General features: G+C 41.0%; 1 protein-coding gene across 1 annotated transcript in view; it reads right to left on the bottom strand.

The window, feature by feature from the left end:
- The window catches only part of CKMT2 (creatine kinase, mitochondrial 2), a 35,444-nt gene extending 12,914 nt beyond the window's left edge, over positions 1 to 22,530 (bottom strand). Inside the window, exons 1-4 of the mRNA XM_073344382.1 lie at positions 22,465 to 22,530; positions 5,186 to 5,358; positions 2,795 to 2,993; positions 815 to 910 (exon numbers count right to left, since the gene is read on the bottom strand). Coding sequence (XP_073200483.1) covers positions 815 to 910; positions 2,795 to 2,993; positions 5,186 to 5,337 — 447 coding nt within the window. The 5' untranslated portion in view covers positions 5,338 to 5,358; positions 22,465 to 22,530. The remainder of the gene's footprint in view (positions 1 to 814; positions 911 to 2,794; positions 2,994 to 5,185; positions 5,359 to 22,464) is intronic.
- Between the last annotated feature and the right edge of the window lie 4,670 nt (positions 22,531 to 27,200).

Below are 27,200 nucleotides of genomic sequence, written 5' to 3'. Positions count from 1 at the left end.
TGCTTACATGTGTTGTCAGGGTGGCATTGAACACTGTATGCGCAGAGAAAAATGGAAGAGGTCCCAAAATGACTGGTGGAACAACAGAAAAACCAGCAGAGTTAGCTCAATAGGTCTTTTTGCAAATTATGAACGAGTGATAACAACAGCAGCAAGCCCAGGCTGAAGCCCAGCAGCAGCCGTGCTTCCAGGAAGACATTTAAAGTCACCTCTGCCCATGCCCAAAGTGTGTATGGGCGGGAGAGGAATACATGCCAGCTCCTGACCAAAACCCTCAGAACGGACTCCTATTTACCAAAGCACTTGAAACCACTTCCCCTGACTCTTCAGGTGCCAAAAGCTACAATTGTCCCCTACCCAGCCACCATACCTCCAGTTCTAAAATTCATTTACTCTGGCCAGAACTAAAATCTTTAGCACATTGAAATTTTAAAATTTGGGATCAGCCCACAAATAAATTGGGTTTAAGATTTAAATAAATAATAGAAGGGATGCTGTTCTGCCTGGACATTAAGGAAGGGAAGGATCATGTAATGTGCCACCTATTACACAGGGCCTTGCATAAGAGGGACAGGGGACAGAATCAGGCATCATTTAATCCAGTCTCATCCTTTTCTACATGTGCCATGTTTTACACAAAAAGTTGCTTGGGAAGGGGGAATAAAGCATTGCTAAGCGCAGTCATCGTGACATCACAGCTTTGTTATCCCTATGCTCATTTTCTTTGGCACTGGGAACATTTTTTGAACTATGAAATAGCATATCATTCCATGATAGGAAGCTGAAGGATTAAGGATTCAAAATTTGATCCTACCTTGGATGCATCCAGGTCAGTGTGATGCTTCATTACATAAGGGTCATAGCCATTGTGTCTCACTTTAATAACTGGGTCAAAAATCTCAGCAAATACCTGTGGAGTTAAAGGCATATTAATCCAGCATTGAGTATTTTCAACACCATTTTCCTTACCTCTTGTAATCCATGGTTACACAGCGTGGATCTCTGTCCCACTGCAGTGGCTGGACCACAGAGAGGCTGATGAGTCTGCTAAAGCTGGTGTGCTGACAAGAAAGGGTCTTTTAGCTCAGCCAGGAGATGCTCATGCTTTGTGATCCAGAGATCCTGGGTTCAGTCTCCAGTGATACTGATCCTTCTAGGGATGTGTGTTACACTCTCATCTAACATCTCATAATTGTATACTCATGTTTCTTCTTGATTCTAACTGCTCTGATAGCCAGCTTGAGGTTTTGGAGCAAAATTGCTCTCAAGAGATCATCAGAAGATACATGGGGCCTGATACATGGGGCCTGATTCTCCTTTCTCTTAAACTAGAATAAATCAGAACTCTCCTGAAATCAGCAGAATTCTGCTAGTCTAAAACTGGTATAATCAGTTATTATTATTATTATTATTGTTACTATTTGATTGTATTACAGTAGCAGCTAGTGGTTCCGGTGAAGACTGGAGTCTTAAGCAACATAGTATGTCTGTGTAAGAGAGAATCCCTGCTTCAAAGAGTTTACAATTTAAATAAAATCAGACAAAGGGTGCATGGTGAAACTGAGGCAAAAAGTGATTTTCAAAGCAGGTCTGTGGCAGAGCCAGGAATAGAACCCAGGTGTCTTGAGATCCAGTCCAATCCAGGGCCCTATCCATTAGACTCCATTGCCTCTCTAACTTGTAGTGCTTTGATAGAATATTCACCTTATTTCAAAACAGTAGGTGAATGAGATCAGCAGTTTAAACAGGGTGGGGCAGGGGAAGGATTTAGGGAGGGGGGCTAGTAGAGGAATGTTGGGAAAAGAGGAGAGAAATAATGGTCAATTGACTTGGCTCCCATCCTTCCCCTGAGAATTGTAAGGCTGATAATACCTGAGTATTGAGCTCTAAGGTGGTTAACTTTAGCTGCAATTAGTTTCTCCTGCCCGGCCCCACCCCACCTCCTCTGAGTGGAGAATTAGAGCTCTGTTGTATTTTTTTAGTTTGGCTGGATGGACTGAAGCGGTTTTTGTATAGGTTTTGGTCTGATGTGTATGCATATTGATGACTGAGTACTGAAGACGATATCTACACTTTCCACAGAAGAGGCTCAGTCACAGCTCCAAGCCCGATGAAACAGAGTCACCTGTATCATAACCCCATCCTTAGCATCCCAGTATTTGGGATGTTGGCTGTTACTATTAAGAGAACGAATAATAAAAATTCTAGCGTAATATAGGCAAGGGCTTTAATGTTAAATATCTGGAAAAGTGTTATAACAATGAGCCAGTTTTTTCCAGGTCTCAAACTTCTTATTTCAGAATTAAAATAGCCTAATCCTATGTTTCTATCTTTGGTACTTGTCATGCCCCTAAAGGCCTAGTGTCTAGCTGTCAAGCATCTCACATATTTCAGAAGAAAATTTCTTCTCACTTCTACCATGTTTGATTGTTTAAAGTATAATTTCCACATCATTTCAGTTTGGTGACATGTTTCCACACAGTCTTGCCACAAACTGAATTTAACAGCAGGAGGGAGTGTAGCTTTTGCAAGCAAATAAAATATTATTCCTGTGAGCCCACACTTCATTACCCTGGATAACATTATAGATGGCTCTTTTAATGATGTTTCCTGTTCATTGTACCTCCTGTTGAGAAAACACCAGTATTACCCATATGGTTTGTGGTTTACACACACTCTGGTGTGCTATTTACCTTAAAAGTGCACTTCTCATGAAAGATCTGTGCTGTCCTAACAAGCGCTCATGAAGTATAATGTACAAACTAACCATTACAGCGTAGTAAAAATGTTTCACCTCATAAGATTCTTCATCACCAGCGACCATGCCCACAGTTTTAATGAAAGGATGGCCAGGATTGTCAACGCCAGTTTGGATACACTGGTCCAGGGTATAACCATTTGGAGTCATCTTGTCCCTTAATTTAGCATATATTGCTGGTGAGAGACATTCAGCCATGCAGTTGTTATGTTTGCGGAGATCAGGATAATCTGCACTGAGGGGTGAAAAAGACAAATACATTTAACATGGTAACAAACTGTAATTCTTGGTTCTTTTTGCCAGGTTACGAACGTATCAGAAGGAGAGGGGACAGAAAGAGTGCTTACTTGGTCTGCTTGTTTCCCTCTCTTAAACTAAAGTTGTGTCATTCTACCACGCATTGATGGATATTATTCTCTGCAGTGGATCAGGAAGCTTGAGGTAAATAGCAGAGAGTTTAAAAGCACGCCTGGTGCTTGATACATGCACGGCATTAAAATGTAGAAAGGAAACAAAAGCATACAAGCTCTTACCACCACCACCCCCAGTCTGCACTGGCTGCCAGTTACATTAGCAGTACATAAAGATATTTACAATGGAAGTGGGAAGCACTAGCACAGATAGGAGGAACATGAACAATGTTCGGAATTCATTTGGTTACGCTTTTGATAAAACTTGAAGTACAAGTAAAGTTAGTGGACCAGATCCCCAGCTAGTGTAAATAAGTGTCACTCTGTGGAGCTATTCTGATTTATACCTGCAGAAAATCTAGCCCTTTTATACTAGTTCTGAGTTGTTTTAATTATCTTATTATTTAAAGAAAGCTGTATAGTATTATAATCCATCAGTAAAGAAATCTTCAGCTCTTAGCATGTGAAGTGGCAGGGTCGTAACCAGGGCAGGGTGAGCTGGGCAGCTGCCCAGGGCACAAAGCCATAGGGGTGGGAAAATGGGGCAGAGAAATGAAGTGGGGAAAAAAGGTAGTGGGTGCAAATATGTTTACTTGCCCCACCTGCAAAAATGCCCTAGTTATGGCTCTGTGAAGATGTTGCTACGTCCTTTGACAAAGCATTGGTAATACTTTTAAATGGGTCAGACTGTGACATCTTTATCCTGGTTTAGTAGCACCTTGCTCTAACAGGAATCTCAGCAACCTCACTGGGCCTATTTGTGAAATATGGTACTATTCAGTATGAATAAGGGGATCACAAACTGGCCCATATTGTCATTTTTCAAAAATAGGACCAAATTCAAGCTAATACAAGTCTAGTGAGGTCAACCTAGTCCGATCAGGGATGTATTTAGCTTCTATGCTCAGTCAATCAGTTTATAGCTGCTGTGGGAATATTTCAGGCAGAGCAGTTGTGTCTCTTCCGTGTATTTACCATGGCCAACACCTTATCATTTGTACATAAAAATATAAAAAACTTCCCTCCAGTAGAGTCTACACAGATAGTTGGCTGAGCAAACAGTTACTCCTAGGAATTAGCAAAAACAACGAGGAGGACTTGTGGCACTTTAGAGACTAACAAATTTATTTGAGCATAAGGTTTCGTGGGCTAAAACCCACTTCATCAGACGCATGCAGTGGAAAATACAGTAGGAAGATACACACACACAGAGAACATGAAAAAAATGGGTGTTGCCATACCCACTATAACGAGAGTGATCAGTTAAAGTGAGTTATTATCAACAGGAGAAAAATAACCTTTTGTAGTGATAATCAGAATGGCCCATTTCCAACAGTTGACAAGAAGGTTGAGTAACCGTAGGGGGGAAAAATAAGCATGGGGAAATAGTTTTACTTTGTGTTGTGACCCATCCACTCCCAGTCTCTATTCAAGCCTAAGTTAATGGTGTCCAGTTTGCAAAGTAATTCCAATTCAGCAGTCTCTCCCTGGAGTCTGTTTTTGAAGGGTTTTTTTGTAGTATTGCCACTTTGAGGTCTGTAAAGTGGCAATACTACAACAAAAAAACTCCAAAAACAGACTCCAACTACCCCTCTGAATCCTAGGAATTAGATGACTGATAAGTTAATGAGGACCATCCTGAACCTTTGCCTGAAATGTGAACCAAAACTGAACTTTATTTGAGGTTTGACAATCTTTGTGTGTGTGGTTTTGTTTTTTACATTTGCACATGTCTACACTTCCTGGTTTTGAAGACTATTGTTCATGCTATTTTGAATCTATCTAAAACCAGGGTTACTAGTAAGAGATCCTGTTCTCCGACTTTGAACTTACAAGGATCTTCCCTTCCTCTTCTCCTCCCTTCCCACATGCATAGGTGCCACATTTGGGCCATGGTGACTTCTGTAGCTGCTCTGCAGTTTGCTGGGGGACAATTCCTTCTCTCTTAGTCCCACAGACAGCATCAGCAGCTACTTGGGCTGGGTGCTCAGTGGAAGGTTTAATCCAAATGACTTACCTTGGAGGAAAGAGTTTTCGTCTTTCATGAGATCCTGCTCTCACATTCTGATGATTCAATAGGTATCCGGTGGTTAAGGCCCCTGTGCTAACTGTTGCAAAGAGCACAGCAGTTTTGTGGCCAGCCAGGAGACGAGAAAATGTGCTAGTCATTCTTCTTCTATATTAAGGCTTCTAGAAGGCAAAATAACCCTATATGAAACCGTACTTGATGGCTATTTGAACTTAAAGTTCAAATATGCTGAAAATGCCAAATAAATGCTCACTCTCACAACTGGAACATACAGTAATTCAATAAAAAAGGCAATTTATTATTATTATTATTAATGTGTATTGCAGTAGTGCCTAGAGGAAGGATTGGTAGCATTTACTCTATTTCTGTACATAAACCTTTGATAGACTTGAAAAATCATTGGATCTGTTCAGTGCAATATTGAACACAACATTCTAAACCCAGCCATCTCTCATATTTATATTAACTGTTTTGAGGCTTTTAGGGTCATAATTCAATTCTTTAGCTTGCTTCATAGCAGTAATATAGTTACATGGTGATATCTGTTCATGACACATGGAAAGGTTATAATGTCAAAGTTAGACATAGCAGACAAATCATTGCAAATAATGTGTACCCGAAAATGAGACTGAAATATCAAGGAGGTTTAGATTCTGTTTGAAATATTATTAATTATTACCATTTATGTAACACTGCATAAATGGAGCTTTATAGTCTCTTGTGATGGATGAATGATACACAATATAAGACAGGCATGGTCTGTAACCGGTATCGTAGCGACACACAAAAACAAGTGTCTGCTTTCGGAAAAAAATATTAAAGCCTGACCTTGCAATCCCTTACTCAGATAAATATTCCCACAGAAATCAATGGGACTACTCAAGGAAATAAGAATTGCCCAAATAAGTACTGTAAGGGCCTGCACACTGGGTCTGTAATGCAGATTTCAAAACACAACAGGATGCCGGAAGCAATTGAGTTAAAATCACTTCTCCCAAAATCATTTACAACTAGTCAGAGAAGTTTTTTTTTTTTTTTGACAGGGACAGACATTCATCTGATAAAATCCACAAACATCCTTCATAGTTTTATTTAAACACTGCCAAATAAATCCCCCAAATCTCCTGGCTGGATCCTTGGCCACATTAGGGCTGCTCTGCATTGCACTGGTGGCATAAAGCAACCTTACACCTGTCTTAACTGGCCAGCTGGTGAGTCCCTTGAGGCTGTTCTAACTGAAACAGGGATCAAAGGAAATCATAGATTGCCAAAATCTCCCTATCCCCACATGTACTAAGCCAAGCACAGCTTAGCCAGATCCAAGGACTGGGGCTTCTGTCATTACTTTTAGTGATAGATGCACAGGAAATTTTTGATAGACTTTAATCCACCATATGTTCATGAGAAGTGAAAATATAGACATATAGAAAATAACTCCACATGACAGCCATATTCTCTGCAAAGACCCAGGGCTATAAGTGCCTAGCACACTTAGGTGCACTGTATAAATAATTATATAAATCTGAAGTACCCAGTGAGCTGAGATCTGATAAGTCTTTTATCCTATGAAGGATACAACTGGGAATTTTTCTCACCCTCACCTCTCTCATTTGATCTCCAGAGTTATTTACAGAGATTTTTTGTTCGTAGAGGTACATAAGAAATTGCAAGAAATAAAGCGGACTTGTAAGTGATGCTTAAATTTCTCTTATCCTGTGATTCTGTGAGTTACCTTGCGTTTTGTAAAAATAGTCCTGTGGATAAATTAGGATAAAATGAATCCCAGTTACTTAAATGGCTCACAGATCAGATCCTTGATACCAACCTCCTTAAGACACCCCAGAAGGTTTCTGTATTTACACAACAAATTCTTACTTCTGCATAAGGATATTTTTAAGCAGTCCAGTAAAAATTGTGCTTCTTCCCCACCTGATTTCCTCATTAAAATGCACTTGGAAATAACTGGCTACCAGAGAATTCTTAATAGATAGGAATTTAATTAACGTCTATTGGCAAGAACAAGTTATTTCTGCCAAATAAATTGCCCATTGAAGTCAAGGAACATTTTGCCATTAATATAAATGAGTGCAAGACTGGGTCTAAGGCTAATACATTTTTAACACATTGGGTCATCATCAATAATAATACTTAGCACTTGTATTTTCCAAAGTGCTGCAAAGACCTAAAGTCACACTACACATTGGAGGTAGATATGTAGATACTATTAGCTCCACTTTACCAATGGAGAAAAAAGGTAGAGTGACTTAGGCCACACAGTGAGTCCACAGCAGAACCCAGGAGTTCCTGACTGTCAGACTTGATCTAGTTCCTCCAGAGTCTGCTGCCTCTCAAGAAACGAAGTCTTTTACATCTTCAAGAAAAGGAGCTTGATTCTCATTTGCATTTTCACTGATCTAACAGCATAAAGGAGCCTTAAAGTGAGTGCGAGTGTAATCTGCATCCACTTCAAGGTTCCCTTCCACTGCAGGAGCATAGCCTAGGTGTAAATGAGAATCAGGCCCAAGAGGGTTTAATTAATCTCACAATATTTTTAGGAGCTCACACAGAGTCGATTATTACTAATTGTGTCTCATCAAAGTGTTCAGAGCGGTACAGCTACAGTACCAGAGCGCTGGCAATCTACAAGGCAGATAGAGAACATGGTATGTGCTAGGGGACTCAGAAGAGGGAAATAACTTGAATAATATTGTTGAATGGATTTGATTTGTTCTGTTTGTGATTGTGGGCCTCAGAGAAGGTTGAAGAGTGAAATCCAGGCCTGGCAAAACTTCCACCGAGTTACATGAGGACAGGATTTCACCCCATGAGTATAAGGTGGATGGAGGTCTGACAAATCTGGCTTGGAAGGGTGTTCAATACCTATAAAGTGGGTTGTAAGAAAACATGAAGTTAGGCGTGGAAGGACAATAATCAATCATGAACCTTCTCAGTGTGCAATCCTTCAGTTACCCTTTTCAGTGTTCTCAAGGATATATTTCTTCTGTTTAATCATTCCTTAATCCTTTTTTATTTCAGGGATTTAAAGAGGTTAGCAAGACACCTCAGAACATTTGATATCTGTTCAGTGAAAACAATGCTTTCATTTTGGAACACCATCCTGAAGCCCTGGGGTTAATCAGATCATGGTCAAGAACCTCACTTCCCTTTCCATTCATGTCTAATGATGATGATGACCTAGTATGTCTGCCTTTTCATTGGGTTTGAATCTTTTTGGTAGATTTTCATGCCCTTGTGTTTTGTTTTTGAGTTTGCATGATTCTTGCATACTTCTTTACAGGTTTGAAGGCAGATTTGTTTTATGTCCTGTGTCTAGATCAAATAGTTTGACACCAACTTTCCAATATTCTATACTGATGCATACTTGGCAGTATCAAAGGGCATTTTAAAACTAATAAAAGTCTTAGCTGTCTCCTCTACTTCCTGAGTACACGCATGATATAAAATAGGGTTTTGTCACTTAGAAGGAGAGAGACTCTGATATATCAACTGAAAGAGGATTCAATATTTTCTTCTTTGCTCAATGGTAAAAATTTGTCCAAAAACAGAGTACTGGGAAAAGACCACATTTCAAAATGATGCTCTTTACATATAAAAGCGGCCAAGAGTCCTGTGGCACCTTATAGACTAACAGACATATTGGAGCATAAGCTTTTGTGGGTGAATACCCACTTTGTTGGATGCATCCGAAAGCTTATGCTCCAATACGTCTGTTAGTCTATAAGGTGCCACAGGACTCTCTGCCACTTTTACAGATCCAGACTAACACGGCTACCCCTCTGATTTTGACATGATCAGCCATAAGGAACTGATTCTGATGATCTTAGATTACCCTGAAACCATGCCATAGAAAATGTTACAGAATTCACATTATTTAAACGATTAAAAATACATATTGATTAAGAAAATGCCCATGTGTCAGAACTTTCCCTGTTGGCTTGATCCCGCAACTCTTACTCACATGAGCAATTTTTCAATGGTCCCACTAAAGTCAAAGAGTTTATTTGCATGAGTATGCTTTGCAGAACTGGTCCTTAATGCATGTCAGAAGGGAAAAAATCTCATCAGTGGTGGAATGTTTTATCATAAATTAGAATCAAATAAGCAGTTTATGATACAATGGGTTTTTTCTACTCCTTTCTGTCCTCATCATTCAGCATGTGGCCGTATGCCTTAGTTACAACACACCATCCAAACTCTGCATTGAATATGGAAATATTAATTTCCTCATGGGCTTCTCTGTGGAACTCACTCTTGTTGTATCTAAATAACTCACAAGCAATGAATTTATTTTCACAACAGTCTTGTGAGCGATGGCACTAATAATATCCCCATTTTACAGATATTGTCAGTCTCTCTTCACTGATGAGCAGGCAGATGAATCATAGAATCATAGAATATCAGGGTTGGAAGGGACCCCAGAAGGTCATCTAGTCCAACCCCCTGCTCAAAGCAGTACCAATTCCCAGTTAAATCATCCCAGCCAGGGCTTTGTCAAGCCTGACCTTAAAAACCTCTAAGGAAGGAGATTCTACCACCTCCCTAGGTAACGCATTCCAGTGTTTCACTGGACTCACACCCTGTCCTAGAAACTAAAAACCTGATCCAAAGCCCACTGAAATCAATGGGAGTATTTCTGCTGATTCCAAGTGGTGTTGGATCAGGCATTTAAAGCACACCGAAGTCATCTCCTAACCTGGGGACTGAGAGTTCTGGGGATGCTTCTGACTTCTGTGTACTGTGCTGTCACTTCAGCAAGGGACAAATACATTCGGTGTATTTGATCAGACTGGAGGAGTGATGTGCCTTGTATGTGTAGAGGACAGAAGGAGACACAATAATATAATATGAGTCCTTCAAGAATAACCAGGGTATTGTCTGTATTGGCTACAGTTATTCCACCAGTAACAGATAATGGTAATGACATTAGGCAGGCCATCATATTTAGCTATCTCACATGATTTCTGCTGGCAAGGATGCACTATGTTGATAGCTGTTTTCACATTCCATCAATTCCTTATATTAATAGGATGTGACATAGAAGTCCTATGCTTTGTTCCAGGAGCAATTGATTGACTGCATATTTTTTCACCTTGAAGCCCTTTCCAGAGATGTAGCGTGCACAACAAATAATAACACCATTCCATTAAGAAAGTCACTATTTGCAGTACTAGGACATTACTAACGTTGTGGTTTATATCTGCCAACCAATCACAATGTGTTCTATAGCTGAACCGCTTGGTAATAATGACCATATGTAATTAGATTTAACACCTTTGTGCGAGGGTGGAAAATACCAAAGACGCCCGCCACTGTAACATTTAACTTCAAGAAAGGGAACTACACAAAAATAAGGAAGCTAGTTAAATGGAAATTAAATGGAATGGTCAGCAGAATGAAATGCGTGCAAGCTCATGGAAACTGTCTAAACACACCATAATAGAGGCTCAAACTAAAATTATCCCACAAATTAAAAAAAAAATATAGAAAGTAAGAGGACCAAAAAAAAAAACCTACCACCATGGCTAAACAGAATAAATGAGGCAGTTAGAGACAGAAAGGCATCCTGTAAAAATTGGAAGTCAAATCCTAGTGAGGAAAATAGAAAGAAGCATAAACTCTCGCATGTCAAGTGTAGAAGTATTATTAGGCAGACCAAAAAAGAATTTAAAGTAGCAAAAGGCACAACAACTAACAGCAGTTTTTATTAAAAGTTCATCAGAAGCAGGAAGCCTGCCAAATGATCCATGGGGCCCCTGGACTATCGAGGTGCTAAAGGAGCACTCATGGAAGAAAGACCATTGAAGAGAAGCTAAATGAATTCTTTGAATTGGGCTTTACTACAGAGAATGCGAGGGAGATTACCACACTGTGCCATTCTTTTTGGGTGACAAATCTGAGGAACTATCCCAGACCAAGGTGTCAACAGAAGAAGTTTGGAACAAATTGATAAATTAAACAGTAATAAGTCACCAGGACCAGATGGTATTCACCCAAGAGTTCTGAAGGAACTCAGATATGAAATTGCAGAACTACTAACTGCGGTTTGTAACCTATAGTTTAAATCAGCTTCTGTACCACATGATTGGATGATAGCTAATGTGACACCACTTTTTTAAAAAAGGCTCCAGAGGCGATCCTGGCAAGTACAGGATAAGTTAGGTAAACCTAACTTCAGTACCAGGCAAATTGATTGAAAACTATAGTAAAGAAGAGAATTATCAGACACATAGATGAACATGATTTGTTGGGGAAGAGTCAACATGATTTTTGAAGGGAAATTATACCTCACCAATCTATTGGAATTCTTTAAGGGGGTCAAGAATCATGTAGATAGGGTGATCCAGTGGATATAGTGTACTTAGAATCATAGAATATCAGGGTTGGAAGGGACCTCAGGAGGTCATCTAGTCCAACCCCCTGCTCAACGCAGGACCAATCCCCAATTAAATCATCCCAGCCAGGGCTTTGTCAAGCCTGACCTTAAAAACTTCTAAGGAAGGAGATTCTACCACCTCCCTAGGTAACGCATTCCAGTGTTTCCCCACCCTCCTAGTGAAAAAGTTTTTCCTAATATCCAACCTAAACCTCCCCCACTGCAACTTGAGACCATTACTCCTTGTCCTGTCCTTTTCTACCACTGAGAATAGTCTAGAACCATCCTCTCTGGAACCACCTCTCAGGTAGTTGAAAGCAGCTATCAAATCCCCCCTCATTCTTCTCTTCTGCAGACTAAACAATCCCAGTTCCCTCAGCCTCTCCTCATAAGTCATGTGTTCCAGACCCCTAATCATTTTTGTTGCCCTTCGCTGGACTCTCTCCAATTTATCCACATCCTTCTTGTAGTGTGGGGCCCAAAACTGGACACAGTACTCCAGATGAGGCCTCACCAATGTCAAATAGAGGGGGACGATCACGTCCCTCGATCTGCTCGCTATGCCCCTACTTATACATCCCAAAATGCCATTGGCCTTCTTGGCAACAAGGGCACACTGCTGACTCATATCCAGCTTCTCATCCACTGTCACCCCTAGGTCCTTTTCCGCAGAACTGCTGCCTACCCATTCGGTCCCTAGTCTGTAGCTGTGCATTGGGTTCTTCCGTCCTAAGTGCAGGACCCTGCACTTATCCTTATTGAACCTCATCAGATTTCTTTTGGCCCAATCCTCCAATTTGTCTAGGTCCCTCTGTATCCTATCCCTGCCCTCCAACGTATCTACCACTCCTCCCAGTTTAGTATCATCCGCAAATTTGCTGAGAGTGCAATCCACACCATCCTCCAGATCATTTATGAAGATATTGAACAAAACCGGCCCCAGGACCGACCCCTGGGGCACTCCACTTGACACCGGCTGCCAATTAGACATGGAGCCATCGATCACTACCCGTTGAGCCCGACAATCTAGCCAACTTTCTACCCACCTTATAGTGCAATCATCCAGCCCATACTTCTTTAACTTGCTGACAAGAATACTTGTGGGAGACCGTGTAAAAAGCTTTGCTAAAGTCAAGAAACAATACATCCACTGCTTTCCCTTCATCCACAGAACCAGTAATCTCATCATAGAAGGCGATTAGATTAGTCAGGCATGACCTTCCCTTGGTGAATCCATGCTGACTGTTCCTGATCACTTTCCTCTCATGTAAGTGCTTCAGGATTGATTCTTTGAGGACCTGCTCCATGATTTTTCCGGGGACTGAGGTGAGGCTGACTGGCCTGTAGTTCCCAGGATCCTCCTTCTTCCCTTTTTTAAAGATTGGCACTACATTAGCCTTTTTCCAGTCATGCGGGACTTCCCCCGTTCGCCACGAGTTTTCAAAGATAATGGCCAATCTTAAAGAAATCTTGGACTTTCAGAAAGCCTTTGACAAGGTCCCTCACAAAGGCTCTTAAACAAAATAAGCAATCATGGTTACGAATCAGTAACTGGTTAAAATACAGAAACAAAGGGTAGGAATAAATGGTCAGTTTTCACAATGGAGAGAGGTAAATAGCGGTGTCCCCCCAGGGGTTTGTTCTGGGACCAGTGCTGTTCAACATATTTATAAATGATCTAGAAAAAGGGATGTACAGTGAGGTGGAAAAGTTTGCAGATGATACCAAATTACTCAAGATAGTTAAGTCCTAAGCAGACTGCAAAGGATTACAAAGGACTCTCACAAAATTGGGTGACTGGGCAACAAAATGGCAGATGAAATTCAATGTTGATAAATGCAAAGTAATGCACATTGGAAAACATAATCCCAACTTCACATACAAAATGAGGAGTTCTGAATTAGCTGTTATTACTCAAGAAAGAGCTCTTGAAGTCATTGCAGATAGTTCTCTGAAAACATCCACTCAGTGTGCAATGGCAGTCAATAAAGCTAACAGAGTGTTATAAACCATTAGGAAAGGGAGAGAGAATAAGACAGAAAATATCATAATGCTACTATATAAAGGTACAGAGAAGGGCAACAAAAATGATCAATGGTATGGAACAGCTTCCCTATGAGGAGAGATTAAAAAGACTGGGACTGTACGGCCTAGAAAAGAGACAACTAAGGGGAGTAGGGAAGTGTTATTTACTCCTTCCCGTAACACAAGAGACAGGGGTCAGTACTGCAAGCAGTGCTGGTCAACATATTCATAAATTATCTTGACAGAGGGGTAAACGGAGCGGCGACAAAGTTTGCAGATGATACGAACTTACTCAAGGTAGTTAAGCCTAATGTAGTGGGCCCTCAGCCTTTCCAGACTGCTGTACCCCTTTCAGGAGTCCGATTTGTCTTGTGTACCCCCAAGTTTCACCTCACTTAAAAACTACTTGCTTACAAAATCAGACACAAAAATACAAAAGTGGCACAGCACACTGTTACTGAAAAATAGCTGCCTCTCTCATTTTTACCATATAATAAAAATAAAACAATTGGAATATAAATATTGTGCATACATTTCAGTGTATGGTATATAGAGCAGTATAAACAAGTCATTGTTTGTATGGAATTTTAGTTTATACTGACTTCACTAGTGCTTTTTATGTAGCCTGTATCTATATGAGTTGCAAATATCTAGATCAGTTGATGTATCCCCTGGAAGACCTCTGTGTACCCCCACACGTACGTGTACCCCTGATGGAGACCTACTGGTCTAAAGCACACCGTAAAGAGTAACAAAGGGATCTCACAGAACTGGATGACTGGACAACAAAATTTCGGATGAAATTCAGTGGTGATAAATGCAAAGTAATGCATATTGGAAAACATAGTCTCAACTATACATATAAAATGATGGGGTCTTAATTAGCTGTTCCCATTCAAGAAAGAGATCTTGGCGTCATTGTGGATAGTTCTCTGAAAACATCCATTCAATGTTCAGCGTCAGTCAAAAAAGCTAACAGAATGTTAGGAACCGTTAGGAAAGGGACAGATGATAAAATGCCATGATATAAATCCCTCATGCACCCACATCTTGAATACTGCATGCAATTCTGGTCACCCCATCTCAAAAAAGATACGGAAATAATACAGAGAAGGGCAACAAAAAATGATTAGGGGTATGGAACAGCTTCCATATGAGGAGGGATTAAAAAGATGGACTATTCATCCTGGAAAAGAGACAAGTAACCGGGGGGCGCATATGATAGAAGACTATAAAATTATGAATTGTGTGGAGAAAGTGAATAAAGAAGTGTTCTTTATGCCTTCATATAACACAAGACCCAGGGGGTCTTCCAATGAAATTATTTGGCAGCAGGTTTAAAACAAACCAAAGAAAAGTATCTGCACACAACACACAGTGAGCTTGTGAAACTCAGTGCCAGGAGATGCTGTGAAGGCCAAAACTATAACGGGATTCAAAAAGGAATTAGATAAGTTTATGGAGGATAGGTCCATCATTGGCTATTAGCCAAGATGGTCAGGGTTGCAATCCCATGCTCTGGGTATACATAAGCTTCTGACTGCCAGATGCTGGGACAGGACGACAGGGGACTGATCACTCGATAATTGCCTGGTTCTGTTCATTCCCTCTGAAGTATTTGGCATTGGCCACTGTTGGAACACAAGCTCCTGGGCTAGATGGACCATTGGTCTGACCCACTATGGCCATCCTTATGCTCTGAGCTACACATACAAAATCAGTTGAGGACTTAGGCACTAGACGGGAATTGTGTGATTGTGACGTACGTTTGAAGTTATTCACTTCTGTTAATATCTTCAAAAAACTCCAACTAGCATGTACTGTACTTTCTAAGGAGTCAGATGGGATGGACACAGCAGCTGTCCACACATCTAAAGCCCAGTTTAGTGCTAGCATAATTAGGCTGAGGTAGCAGGAAAGATGGATACAAAAGTTAGTTATTGCCTTATGGCTTTCTTGAGTCCAAGTGAAGGCATGCAGAAAGCTGTTCCTACTCTTCCTGCTCCTTCCTCTTTGAAGCCATATTTGGCAGTAGTGTTCCCACTTATCACAAAGATATTTATTTGCTATATCTTATACATTTATCAGTCTTCTCCTTTTAGTTATTTCATTATGCAATTCCTTGTCTATCTCAGAGTGGATGGTTTCCAGTGATAAGAGTATTTTCCCAGAGCTATAGATTTTGGTCTCTTTCAATCCTTTCTTTTTATTAAGATCCTTTATCCCCTTCTGTACCCTACTTACATTGAGAATTTTGATTTTTTTGTCCTACCTGGCTTCCACTTAATTCCCTAAAATCAGATGGTCATCTTCACTATTACCTCATGCTTTGGCCCAAAAGGTTACTCTAGGAGCCTCGTTCTGATAGGCATTTCACCTGCTCCTATTAGTAGTACACACAGACGTATAGGAATGAAGGTACCACATACAATACGCAATGCCTGTGCTTGGATATAGTCTAGTTTTCTCAGCTTTCTGTTTCCTGCCAGTCCAAATACCTGGCATTCATACTCAATAATTGGTCTAATGAGCACTCTGTACAGCGTTATCACCATTTTCTTATCCACTTCCCAGGATGTTCCAGAAATAGTTTTAAGTAAGTTAATTCAGCTGGTCATCAAATATCCCATTTAAGAGTTTGTAATTTTTCACTATATTATCTGTTGGTCATATAGATAGAACTTTATATCTAAACCAGTGAACTGCTGCTGGGCTTACGAGCGAGCCTGCTAGCTTCCTCAGCCAATCAGGCAAGGTGTCCCATCAGATGGTCAAGCTGATGCAGTTTATCTGTGCTCATTAGGTTATCAGGAAACTGGGCAGGTGTAAGTCTTTTTCCAACAGTATGGCCCTTTCCCATACTCACATGGATAAAGGAGCTGTTTTTTTCATAGAGGTCTAGGAGTTTGGTGGACTGTAACTAAAGAGGAGAGGAAGCATATGTTTTTCTTTAGATTTGATGGCCAGAAGGGACAATTATGATCATCTAATCTGACCTTCTGCATAACACAGTCAATAGGACTTCCCTGAATTAATTCCTGCTTCAGGTTCAATAGCTGTGGTTGAATTAGAGCATAGCTTTTAGAAAAAACATCCAATCTTAACATAAATGTTTCCAGGGATGGAGAATCCACTACAACCCCTTGGTGAGTTATTCCAATGGTTAATTACCTGCACTGCTAACTATTTACACCTTATTTGTAGTTTGAATTTATCTAGCTTCAATTTCTATCCATTTGGATTGTGTTACACTGTGTCTTCTACACTGAAGAGTCATTTCTTCTGGAACTTCCCAGTGTTCCAAAACTTAAATAAATCTGGCCCAAATTCAGACAGAAGTATTTATTAAACTCTTCTGCCTTATTATTGACAGTTCTACCATTTCCATCTAATAATGGACCAATACAATTGTGAGGGTTCCTTTTGTTCCTAATTTACTTAAGAAATTTCTTTGTCGTCTTTAACTCTGCTGGCTATAAATATCTCAGTGTGGCCTTTTGCTATCCTTATCAATTTCCTACAATTCCTAGCTCCTAATTTTTATTTGGTGCTATCAATTTCCTTTTTCTACATTTATTATTAAAAAGACAGATGCTTTCATTTCCCCTCCAAGCCAGGCTTTTATTTTATTTATTTATTTTTTTTAAAGGGAAGTCTTCTTTCTTGATTGTAGGATTTTTGCTTTTTGGGCATTTAGTAAGATGTTCTTGAACAGTTCCTATTTGTTAATTTTTTTTTCTGTTTAAATTCTCTTGTTGATTTGTCTCATAACTGTTTCAGCTTTGTTAAATTAGCCTTTTAAAGCACCAAATATATATATTACCATGACAGTCTATAGCCCTAGGTTCACCTCTTTTACAAGACTATGATAGATTTTGTATAAAGTATACTTTTTGAAGTATCATTTGAAAACTCATAATTTGCTGAGCATTATTGTCCTGGCAAAATGTGTGGCAACATTTTATGTAAAGTTATAAAATTTTACCGTATGACATTACTGAAACGTGTTCCAACTTTAGAAAAGCAGCCACAAAACAGTTCCTCAGACAAAAGGCCAACTGATGCCTCAGCTAGGGGTCAACAAAATCAAATGGACCATTGCCTGGTTAAGGGCCATTCTTTGATAGGAAAGAGGGTGTGAGCAAAAAATTTATATCTTCTCAAAGAAACAGCTGGAAATTCCCATCCCCACAGACTTTCTATCTCTTGAATCCCAGCTGGAGATGATTCTCAAAGAAAAGGAAAAAAATATAATGGGGAATACATGCCCCATGTTTTCCTTCCTTTCTCTCTACCCCCAGCCACTACAATACCTCAGAAACAAAGAAACAGCTTTGGACTGAGGGAGGGATCCTGTCTGAAAGGAATTCAACCAGTAGGACTGCTGAAGCATGTGGTGAGAGACTTTTGCTTTGAATTCACTTCTCATTTAGTTATTAGTTGCATTTACTTTTATTTATCAATGCATCCGATGAAGTGAGCTGTAGCTCATGAAAGCTTATGCTCAAATTTGTTAGTCTCTAAGGTGCCACAAGTCCTCCTTTTCTTTTTGCGGATACAGACTAACACGGCTGCTACTCTGAAACCTTTTATTTTCTTGTAACCAATTCTAACTTTTATGCCTCATTACTTGTAATCACTTTATCTTTCTGTAGTTAAATAAACTTGTTTTATCTAACCCAGTGTGTGTTGGAATTGAAGTGTTTGGCAAACTATTGAGATAAAAAATTACATGCACAAATCCTGTTAATAAAATGACAGGCTTTATGTCAGCTTGTATTGTCCAAGAGAGGGCTGGGCAGTACAAGATGCACATTTCTGGGGGAAAGTCTGGGACTGAGAATTTGCTGGTGTTGGTCTGCAGTGTAACTCAAGAGTGGCTAGCCTAAGCACTCATGCATTATAGCTGGGAGTCGTTTACAAGAGGGAGGCTGAGAGCGAGCAGACCAGGAGTGGTTGCTCTCACAGCGAAGTAGTATAAAAGGCACCTCCCCCTCCAGGTTGGAGAATTGAAGGGCCACAGCTGTTCAAACAGTCCAGATTATACCCTGGGCAAGGTCACATCGGCACAGTGAGCTGGATAGATGCACAATTTGTTATTTTAAGTGCAGTTTACACTTGGAGTCCTGGTACAGTGATTTTAAGTGAGTCTCACATGTGACTGTCTCCAGCCACCACCTTATTTCAGGTGAGGGAAATAGAAATAGTACAGCATAAAAATGAGCGGCCGTGACACAACTGCAAAGTTAGAGCTGGCCAGATTGGGGGCAGCAGAAAAGAGCGCAAATACCAGTATCAGATGTGGCAGCCAAAAATGAGACTGAAAGAAGCAGCTGCTGCATGGGAAGCTGAAGAAGTCACCCATAAGAGAGCCATGGAGCTGAGAAACAGAGGCTGAGGAGGAGGAGAGGAACTACAACCTGTAACGGTTAGAAAAACATGGAAAGATCCCAAACTCACCAACATCTCCCTCCACTCAAAGAACCCTCTGGTGGGACAAGGTGTGTCCTGCATACAAAGAGACTGCACTGAAGAGAGTACTTCACCACTTTTGAAAAGCTAGGTGAAATTCATAAGATTCCTGAGGAAAGAGTCCCCACACTGATTGCAAAACTGTCTGGTAAAGCTCAGAATGTATTTCATGAAAGCCAATTTGGGAAGCTTTGATATATTCTGAATTTAAGAAAGCTGTTTAACAAAAGTTCCAAATTACTCCTGAAATGTGTAGGGTGAAATTTAGAAATCTTAAAAGGAGTGCTGGCATGAGTCATAAAGGGACTGTTTATAAGATGTGACCTAATAAGAATATGGGTACAAGGAAAAGGAGTAGAAAATTATGACTAATTGATGGTCAGTGCATATATTCAAGAAATGTTCTTGAGCAGTGGGATCAATGTAAAAAGTTGCCTGTGGGATAACTCTGTAAAATCTGTAGCGTAGATGGCTACATTGGCTGATGCCTTTGAGCAAGCCTTTTATATCACCACAGGACTTGACTCAGAAAGACTGAGACTTACCCAAGCTCCTGGGCCACTGGCAAAGTCAGGAATACACTCAAGAGTCTGGAGAGTGAGATTTGCCACTGGCACAAAAACACCTTCAGGACTAGACACAACTCCCAAGGTCATTTTCACTTGTGGTAACACTTGAAGGCAAAAGTAGTATCAGTCTCTGCTGTAGACTAGAAGAGCACCCAGCAGAGCAACTGATGCTAGGTACACTTCTTGCAGGAGGGTTCTTCAGTCTGATCAACGATCCACAATATACAATGAGTTGTAGAGTAAACTTATATTGAACAGCTATTTCCACCACAAAGTAGTTAATTGTGTGGGAATAAGTGTAACAGTGCAATGGAGCCATACTGCTTAAACATAGCATAGAGTTCTGAGTCTGTACATACATTTCACAGCTTTCTTCAAAACTAAATGCAGTTGTCACTATTCTTCCATTACACTATCCCTTCACACAAGACAAGGGTAATCAAACCTCAGAGCCAATTTGGAACTACCTTTTCTAGAGCAATGATTCTTAACCAGGAGATAACCTGAAACCCCCAGGGAATTGACAGCAGCTACCTAGAAGACCATGAGCTTTGAGGTTACAGCTTTTCTGTAGTCTCTCCTAAAGGAGCTTTGCTCAACTTCTGGAGTCCATATTTTTTTTAAAAATGTTATTTGAATACTAGAAAAATCAGCTGTACTGCATGCAATGTTAAATGATCAAATCCCATTTTGACAAATTACTGAAGCCACTGAAGAAATTCTGGTAGTACCCACTAGGAACCAGCTCCAAGGATTCTTCATTACATTTAGGGAGGACGTGACATAGTTAGCTGCATTTAGGACTACTATGAAGGAGAAGAATGTTTACTTAAAGGCCTTAAAACAAACCAACCCTGCTCTCATTTACACAGGTATAAATATGGAGACACTCTTTTAAAGCTTAAAGATCTGAACTTCTCCAAAGATTAGGTTTTATAGTTTGGGTCCATCTCTAATATTAATGTTTGAAAACTGTCAATCAGATCTTTTACAAAATGTATATAAAGTCTGTAGGAATCCACACATGCAAAAATTCCCCATGCTACTTTCATCAGCAGTTTCACATCTGACCTATAGCAATCACTTTCTTTTTTGGCAGGGTTTTCCAGGACAGTTGACTTTTTAGCAGCAGGCTCTTTCAATCTATTCTAAAGGTGTCAGATTATGGACAGTGAGTTTGTGATCTGCAGGGAGGTGAAACCATTATATTCACGCCTCTGAAAATTTCAGAGGAGATTCAAATTGTGATTCTAAAAGTACAAACCACTTTATCCTTTAAGCTGAAGTATCTTGCAGTCACTACTAATTCATCCCCCCACCCCCCAAAATAAACTGAGTTCTCTTTAGAGGACTAAAGAAGCTAGAGAGTTAATTGCTAAAGAAGTAGTCATTTATGAGCACTATTTTCTTAGTCAGGTATTAATGTAGCTGAGGACAAATTTCTGGTTCTCTTATATTTATAGTTTATATTAGGAAGCACATGTTTTTTTCCAAAGGAGATAAAACTAGAAGGGCTGCAGACAGGAAAAGTGATGTTTCTAGAAATAGAACTAGATTAAATACTGGAGCCCAGTCACAGCTGGTATTAACTACCACACCATGTGATCCTGACTGACATTTGAAAGGCATCACAGAGCCATAGCTAAAAGTTCACACAGATAATGTATATATTCATATTTTAAATAGCAAACAATAGAGCAGATTTGAATAAAATGTCAGTATGTGGCCATGCTTGACCTTTCAGTCTTTAGAAAGCTAAAATGTGACATTACTCAAGCTATGCTTTTTCCGATAATTGAATCATGATGTAGCTACATACATGGAACTCAAACTGTTAACCAGCTGTTCTTGATAATGATGCTATTGCAGTAAATAGACCCTCATAAGTGATAAAAAATGGGGTTCAAAAAGAACAAAATTCTGTTACCTGATAACACTTCACTTGTGTCATACAAAGCCTGATCCAAAGCCAACTGAAGTTATTGGGAATTTTTCCCATTCACATTAATGGGCTGGTTAACCTTTCAGACAGAGTTGGTTTAAAACAAGTCTCCAGAAATCAACCACCATATTTCTAATTTCGCTTTTAACTTTAATACGCATCATCATGAATGAAGAGGCCAGGATTGCATTTCTCTCTCTTCATAACTCCATTGATCCATGAACCTGTATAAAATCTAATCTTTTTAAAGGAATTCAAAAATCAGCTTACACTGAAAGAAGGAGGAGAAGGGGAAAGATGGTAAAGAATGTTGAACAGTCCAAAAAACCCCACACCATTCTGTGATAGATGCTCATTGGTATAAACTGGCATAGTTCCATTGAGGGTGACCAACAGAAGATCAGACCCATAGGGTCTTTTCTGGAGAGATGCTGAGTCCCAAACACTCCCACGCAAGCCAGTGAGTTGTGGATATTGATCACCTCTAAGAAGCTGGTCTGCTGCACCATATAGCAAGAAAACTTGTATCTAATGTGTAAATAAAGACATTTCTAGCTAACTCCAGACATTTACAGACAATTTAAGGTGGTTTCTCTGCAGGGTGACCGTAGAAATGTTATGATTCTGCCAGATTTTAATTTTTGTTTATTTAAAGTGCTACTTAAGTGTCACCATTTGAAGCAGCCGCATAATGGGCTGACACAGTTTGCTGTCATTGCTGTCTGAGTAGTTATGCAAATCAGTAAATTATAGTCAAATTACACCATCATGCATGGTGCTTTGAATTCATTTTTAATAAACCTCCCCATTTTAAATGCCACTGTTTGTGGAGAACAAAAACGCAAGAAGAGTTAGTTAAACTGACCTTGAAGCTGAAGTTAGACACCTCTTGCTGGCCAGTGAGCCCAAAAGCAGAAAGTAGTTTGTGTACTGCCAGGATTCCAGGTCATATGAGGAGGAAGGGACGGTGGGGGAAGGGGAACATAATTACTCCACTGGCCAATCCTATTTCATTTAGTGATACTGATAACATTTGTTCACACAACTGTGCCCTTGAAGGTATAACGAGAATGAGGCAATGCTGCTCCCTTCTTACATTTATGAAATCAACATTTTCTTTAATTGGCTGAGCCACCAGAGATTACAATCTTGTAAGAAAATAAGAGGCCTGATTCTTAATTGTGAAAAGGGTCCTTTGTGCTGCTCCACTAGTGTATAGCCAACCACCCGGGAATCCCCAGCTCCAGTGAAGATCATTGGTGAAATGGAACCAGTGTAGCAACTCTATCACCCCTTCCTTACAGCTCTAGAAGTAGGGGTTATGGCCAAAGAACAGGGGGGCACGACTGGACCCCTCCTGGGCTCTGAACGTTTCTAATTGCCAGAACAGTTCCTTAGGGCTACAGGCAACCTGGCATTGCCTAGAGAAAGCACAGGGATAGCATAAGCCACCTCCACCCAACCTTAGTCCTGCTCTGAATGGAACTTGGCCAGCGCAGAGAAATGGGCCCAGGTAACCTTAAGAAGAAAGGAAAGAATCTACAGAGGTCTGCTGTGCCTGTTCCTTGTTTGCAGTCACACCCCCCCCCGACCTTGAATTGTCTATTCCTTAGGCAGAGGAGTCCAGCGACATATGGCATATAAAAGATGAGGCACTGTTAGTAACCACTGGTGAAGGACATATCTCCAGTCTGTGATATACCTATGACTATTGGAAATGAATAAGAGGTTAATTAGCACCATCTGCCACAGTGTCAGGAAAGTAAGGAACTCCTGATACTTCCCTTGGAATTAGCATAAACTCGCTAGCAACTTTCAATGTTTGTACTAATTTTTATAGCAGCTTGTATTAATTATGGAGCTGGTCAAAAACCCCTTTAATTTTTCATAGAACATTTTTCAAAATTTCCATGTGCTGGATGCAGAGACCCCCTATTCCCTTGTGCACACCCCAGATAAGCTATCTGGCCACATGGAGTGGGGTCACTGGACCTGTAAAGGATGGCCACTGAGCCCATATCTGCTTTGACAGAAACCAGCAAAGGAGAGGAACAGCAGGCTCCTGTTGCATTAATTTAGATGGCAAACACACCATAATTACTACAACACTCCTCTCTTCCATATCCAGCAAGAGCTAGATTACTATTCGCAAAAAGAAAGGAGTACTTGTGGCACCTTAGAGACTAACCAATTTATTTGAGCATAAATATCCGATGAAGTGAGCTGTAGCTCACGAAAGCTTATGCTCAAATAAATTGGTTAGTCTCTAAGGTGCCACAAATACTCCTTTCTTTTTGCGAATACAGACTAATACGGCTGTTACTCTGAAACCTAGATTACTATTGTGCATAAGTCTTGGGCCTTTACTTTATCTTTGGCCCCGAGAACTCGATTCTTCAATTTTAGTGTTTCAGGTGGTCTCAGCCCTTTTGCTGCGGCTGTACTCATTCGGTCATGTTTGGGCTCATAATGCAAGCACCACATAGTAAGACCCTGATTAAGCAAAGGACTTAAACGTGTGACTAAGTCCATCTCTATTCAGCAAAGCACTTAAGCACATGATGAACCTTAACGTTAAGTCAACAAGACTTAAGCATGTGCTTAAGAGCTTTGCTGAACACTGAATAGGAATGGCCTTAAGCACATACTTGGGGCTTGTCTACATTGGCAATTTACAGTGCTGGAACTTTCTTGCTCAGAGGTGTGGGGAAAAAAAGAAAACAAAAAAGCCACACCCCACCCCTCCCCCGAGCGCTACAAGTTTCAGCGCTGTAAAGCACCAGCGTAGACAGCGCTCCCAGCTGCGCTCCTCATGGAGGTGGGAGCTCTCTCCCAGCGCTCTGACGCAACCACACAAGCCATGTTAAAGCACCGCCAGCGTAGACTAGCCCTTCGTTAAGCACGTGCTTACGTACTTTGTTAAATTGGAGACTAAATGCCATCTGTCCCTGGACTGGGAGTTCAATCACCATTTAGCCATAGTGTGTGCACCATGAAAACATTGCCATTTGCCCTGCTGAACAGAAAAGGTACCAGTATGGCTAGTGAATCAGGTTGTTCATTTTTTATGGGAAGGCCTTTCTAATTGGCTTGTTTGCTTAAAAGAAAAGCTCTATAAAGTCAAACCTTCACGAGAGAGAATTTATTAGTAAACAAAGGAATTATGACCGTATTGAGAGACCAGTAATCACCACATTATTAGACATATTGCTGTAGTGACTGGAGACCTCAATTCCATTAGTTATACATTAGACAAACAATAAAAAATGGGTGGAGAATGGCCTTTCCTAAAAATGGAGTTGACCTGTACTCCCTGTGGCGAATCAGGAGCATCCAAACCCTTCTAACTAAAAATACTGTATATGTTATAGTGATTGTCTAAAAAGCCAGCCATGCTACTGTAAGTTGTGTTACAAACCATTAGCACTGGAGTATTACAGTATCATTGTTTTAATAAGGGAAGCAAGATACAGAGGTGGAAGGAGGCTGGTGTCAACTCAAGTCCTTGAAAGGGGTGACAATTTTGTCATTTCACTTCATACCGCTAAAGTTTTGCTCTTGAAGCTTTGGTGAAATTGTCAGATTAAAACGTAGATGGAAAATGTGAATGTTGTTAATATTTCAGGTCATTGGCCATCTTCTCTGAAGAAGGGGTGTACTGAGAGTGGGTCTTTCCAAATGAAGATCACGGCTTTGCTAGAAAAAAAACAATATCCCTGTCCTGAGAAGGATTACAGTTCTGTTCCTTATGCATAAAGGCTTAACATTTCTGTGGGAGGCCAGCATTCTACCAGGCCACTGCTCTTCTCTTAACTATTCACCCTAAGAACAGTTTTATTTCTCCAATATTTGATGTTTCTCAGGGGAGACTGTTTCCCCTATAGAACAGAACAACAACAACGTGAGGCTGATTTAGAATGATAAACATCACAATAAAATCAGCTCTCAGGCTGCAAACATGAGGGTACATAAAAGGGTAGTGGCCTACACAAGTGCACATTTCACAGACACCAAGGCCCAGATTCTGCAAGCTGATCCATACAGGTGGAACTCTACACCTGTGCTCTTCGCTGCAGTGAAAGGAGCTCTATACAAACACTGAGAACCAGCTTGTATGATCAGAGTAGGTCTCTGAGGCAAGAACAGAAGAGATCAGAGATCTTTCTCAGAGAGCTGCTCCCTTGGAAACAGTAAAAATATGCAGCTTATTTAAGAACAGGAATGGAATAAGTAGTAGTATTATTGTGAGGCTTATGTGGGGCCTGGAATAGAAAAACAAACCAGTTTCCAGGCTATATAACTGAAGGAAGTCCGAAGGAGAGTAGCTCAGGGGACTATAAGCCTCCATGAGCAAGCAGAGAAAATACTTTGCCTCTGACTATATACGCATTAGACCATGCTCGATCACCTTGGTGTCTGAGGCCCAGATCCACAAAGGGACATGAGTGTTGTAACACTCCTGACTTTTAGTTGCCTAGGAAATCAAAGGAACAACACTGCAATCCAGAAAACTTGAGTTAGGTGCCTAAGCTCGCTATACAATGCATGGGGAGAGACAATGGAGAGAAGTGTATTAAGCCTCTCCCCTCTTATGAAGAAGGCACCTCTGCTTAGCCATCCACAACCAGGAACCCCTCTTCTGGAGTTAGGTGGCTATGTCATTTCTTGGGAGAATAAGTTCGGTGTCTGCCTCATTCCACACAAAACTGTCATGGGGAAGCTCCACTCACCGCTCGTCTGGTGTCTCCTCTTGGTCACTCTGGGGATTAGCTCTCAAGGTCAACACCCCTTCTCATAGTTGCACACAGTCACAATGTCTCTCTCAGGTCTGCAGCTCCTCTCTTGTCCCAGGGACCACAGTGTCCTCTTTGTGATACAGCCCACTGCCTAGGTCACTCAGTGTTTTCCCTCTTCCGGGTACAGTTCTCCAAATTCTCTGTCGTCCCCACAGTGACCCAGGCTGTCTTCCAATTCACTGCCCCATGTCTGGTCTATGCCACACTCTCGGTAGCTGGTAGGGGAACCCAGACCTGTTCACTACTCAGGGTTCCAGTCCGGGGACCCCCCACCCAGCAGTTTTGGGCTTTCTTCTCCCAACCTGCACTGCTCCTTCCCTGAACTGCTTCCTACAAATCCTGGTTCCCCTCCTTGCTCTTGGTGCACCATCTCTATACCCTCCTCCCACAGAGTGACTACAGCCTCCACATCCCTGCAGCCATAGGTGCTCCAGGGCTGGAGCACCCACAGGGAAAAATTGGTGGGTGCTCTCCACCCAGCAGCAGCTCCCCACCCCAGCTCACCTCCACCTCCTCCCCTGAGCATGCTGCTGGGTCCTGCTTCTTCCCCCTCCCTCCCAGCACTTGCCCTGCAAAATAGCTGTTTCATGCTGCAAGCCTGGGGAGGAGGGGGAATGTTGTACGCTTGGGGGAGGAGGCAGGGCTGGGACAGGGACTTGGAAAGGGATCCAATAGGGGCAGGGGCGTGCGAGCACCCACCAGTGTTGACAAAGTTTGTACCTGCAGCCTCCAAACACTCCTTCCTCTTCCTAGGGATTAACTACCCTTTCCTAGCAGTAGCTGCTGTATAGTGCCAGCTTCCTGG

Source organism: Lepidochelys kempii, chromosome 5 (assembly GCF_965140285.1).
Source record: "Lepidochelys kempii isolate rLepKem1 chromosome 5, rLepKem1.hap1, whole genome shotgun sequence".
Classification (NCBI taxonomy): Eukaryota; Metazoa; Chordata; order Testudines; family Cheloniidae; genus Lepidochelys; species Lepidochelys kempii.
Note: the sequence above shows the minus strand (reverse complement) of the source record. Positions and strands in the feature narration are given on the sequence as shown.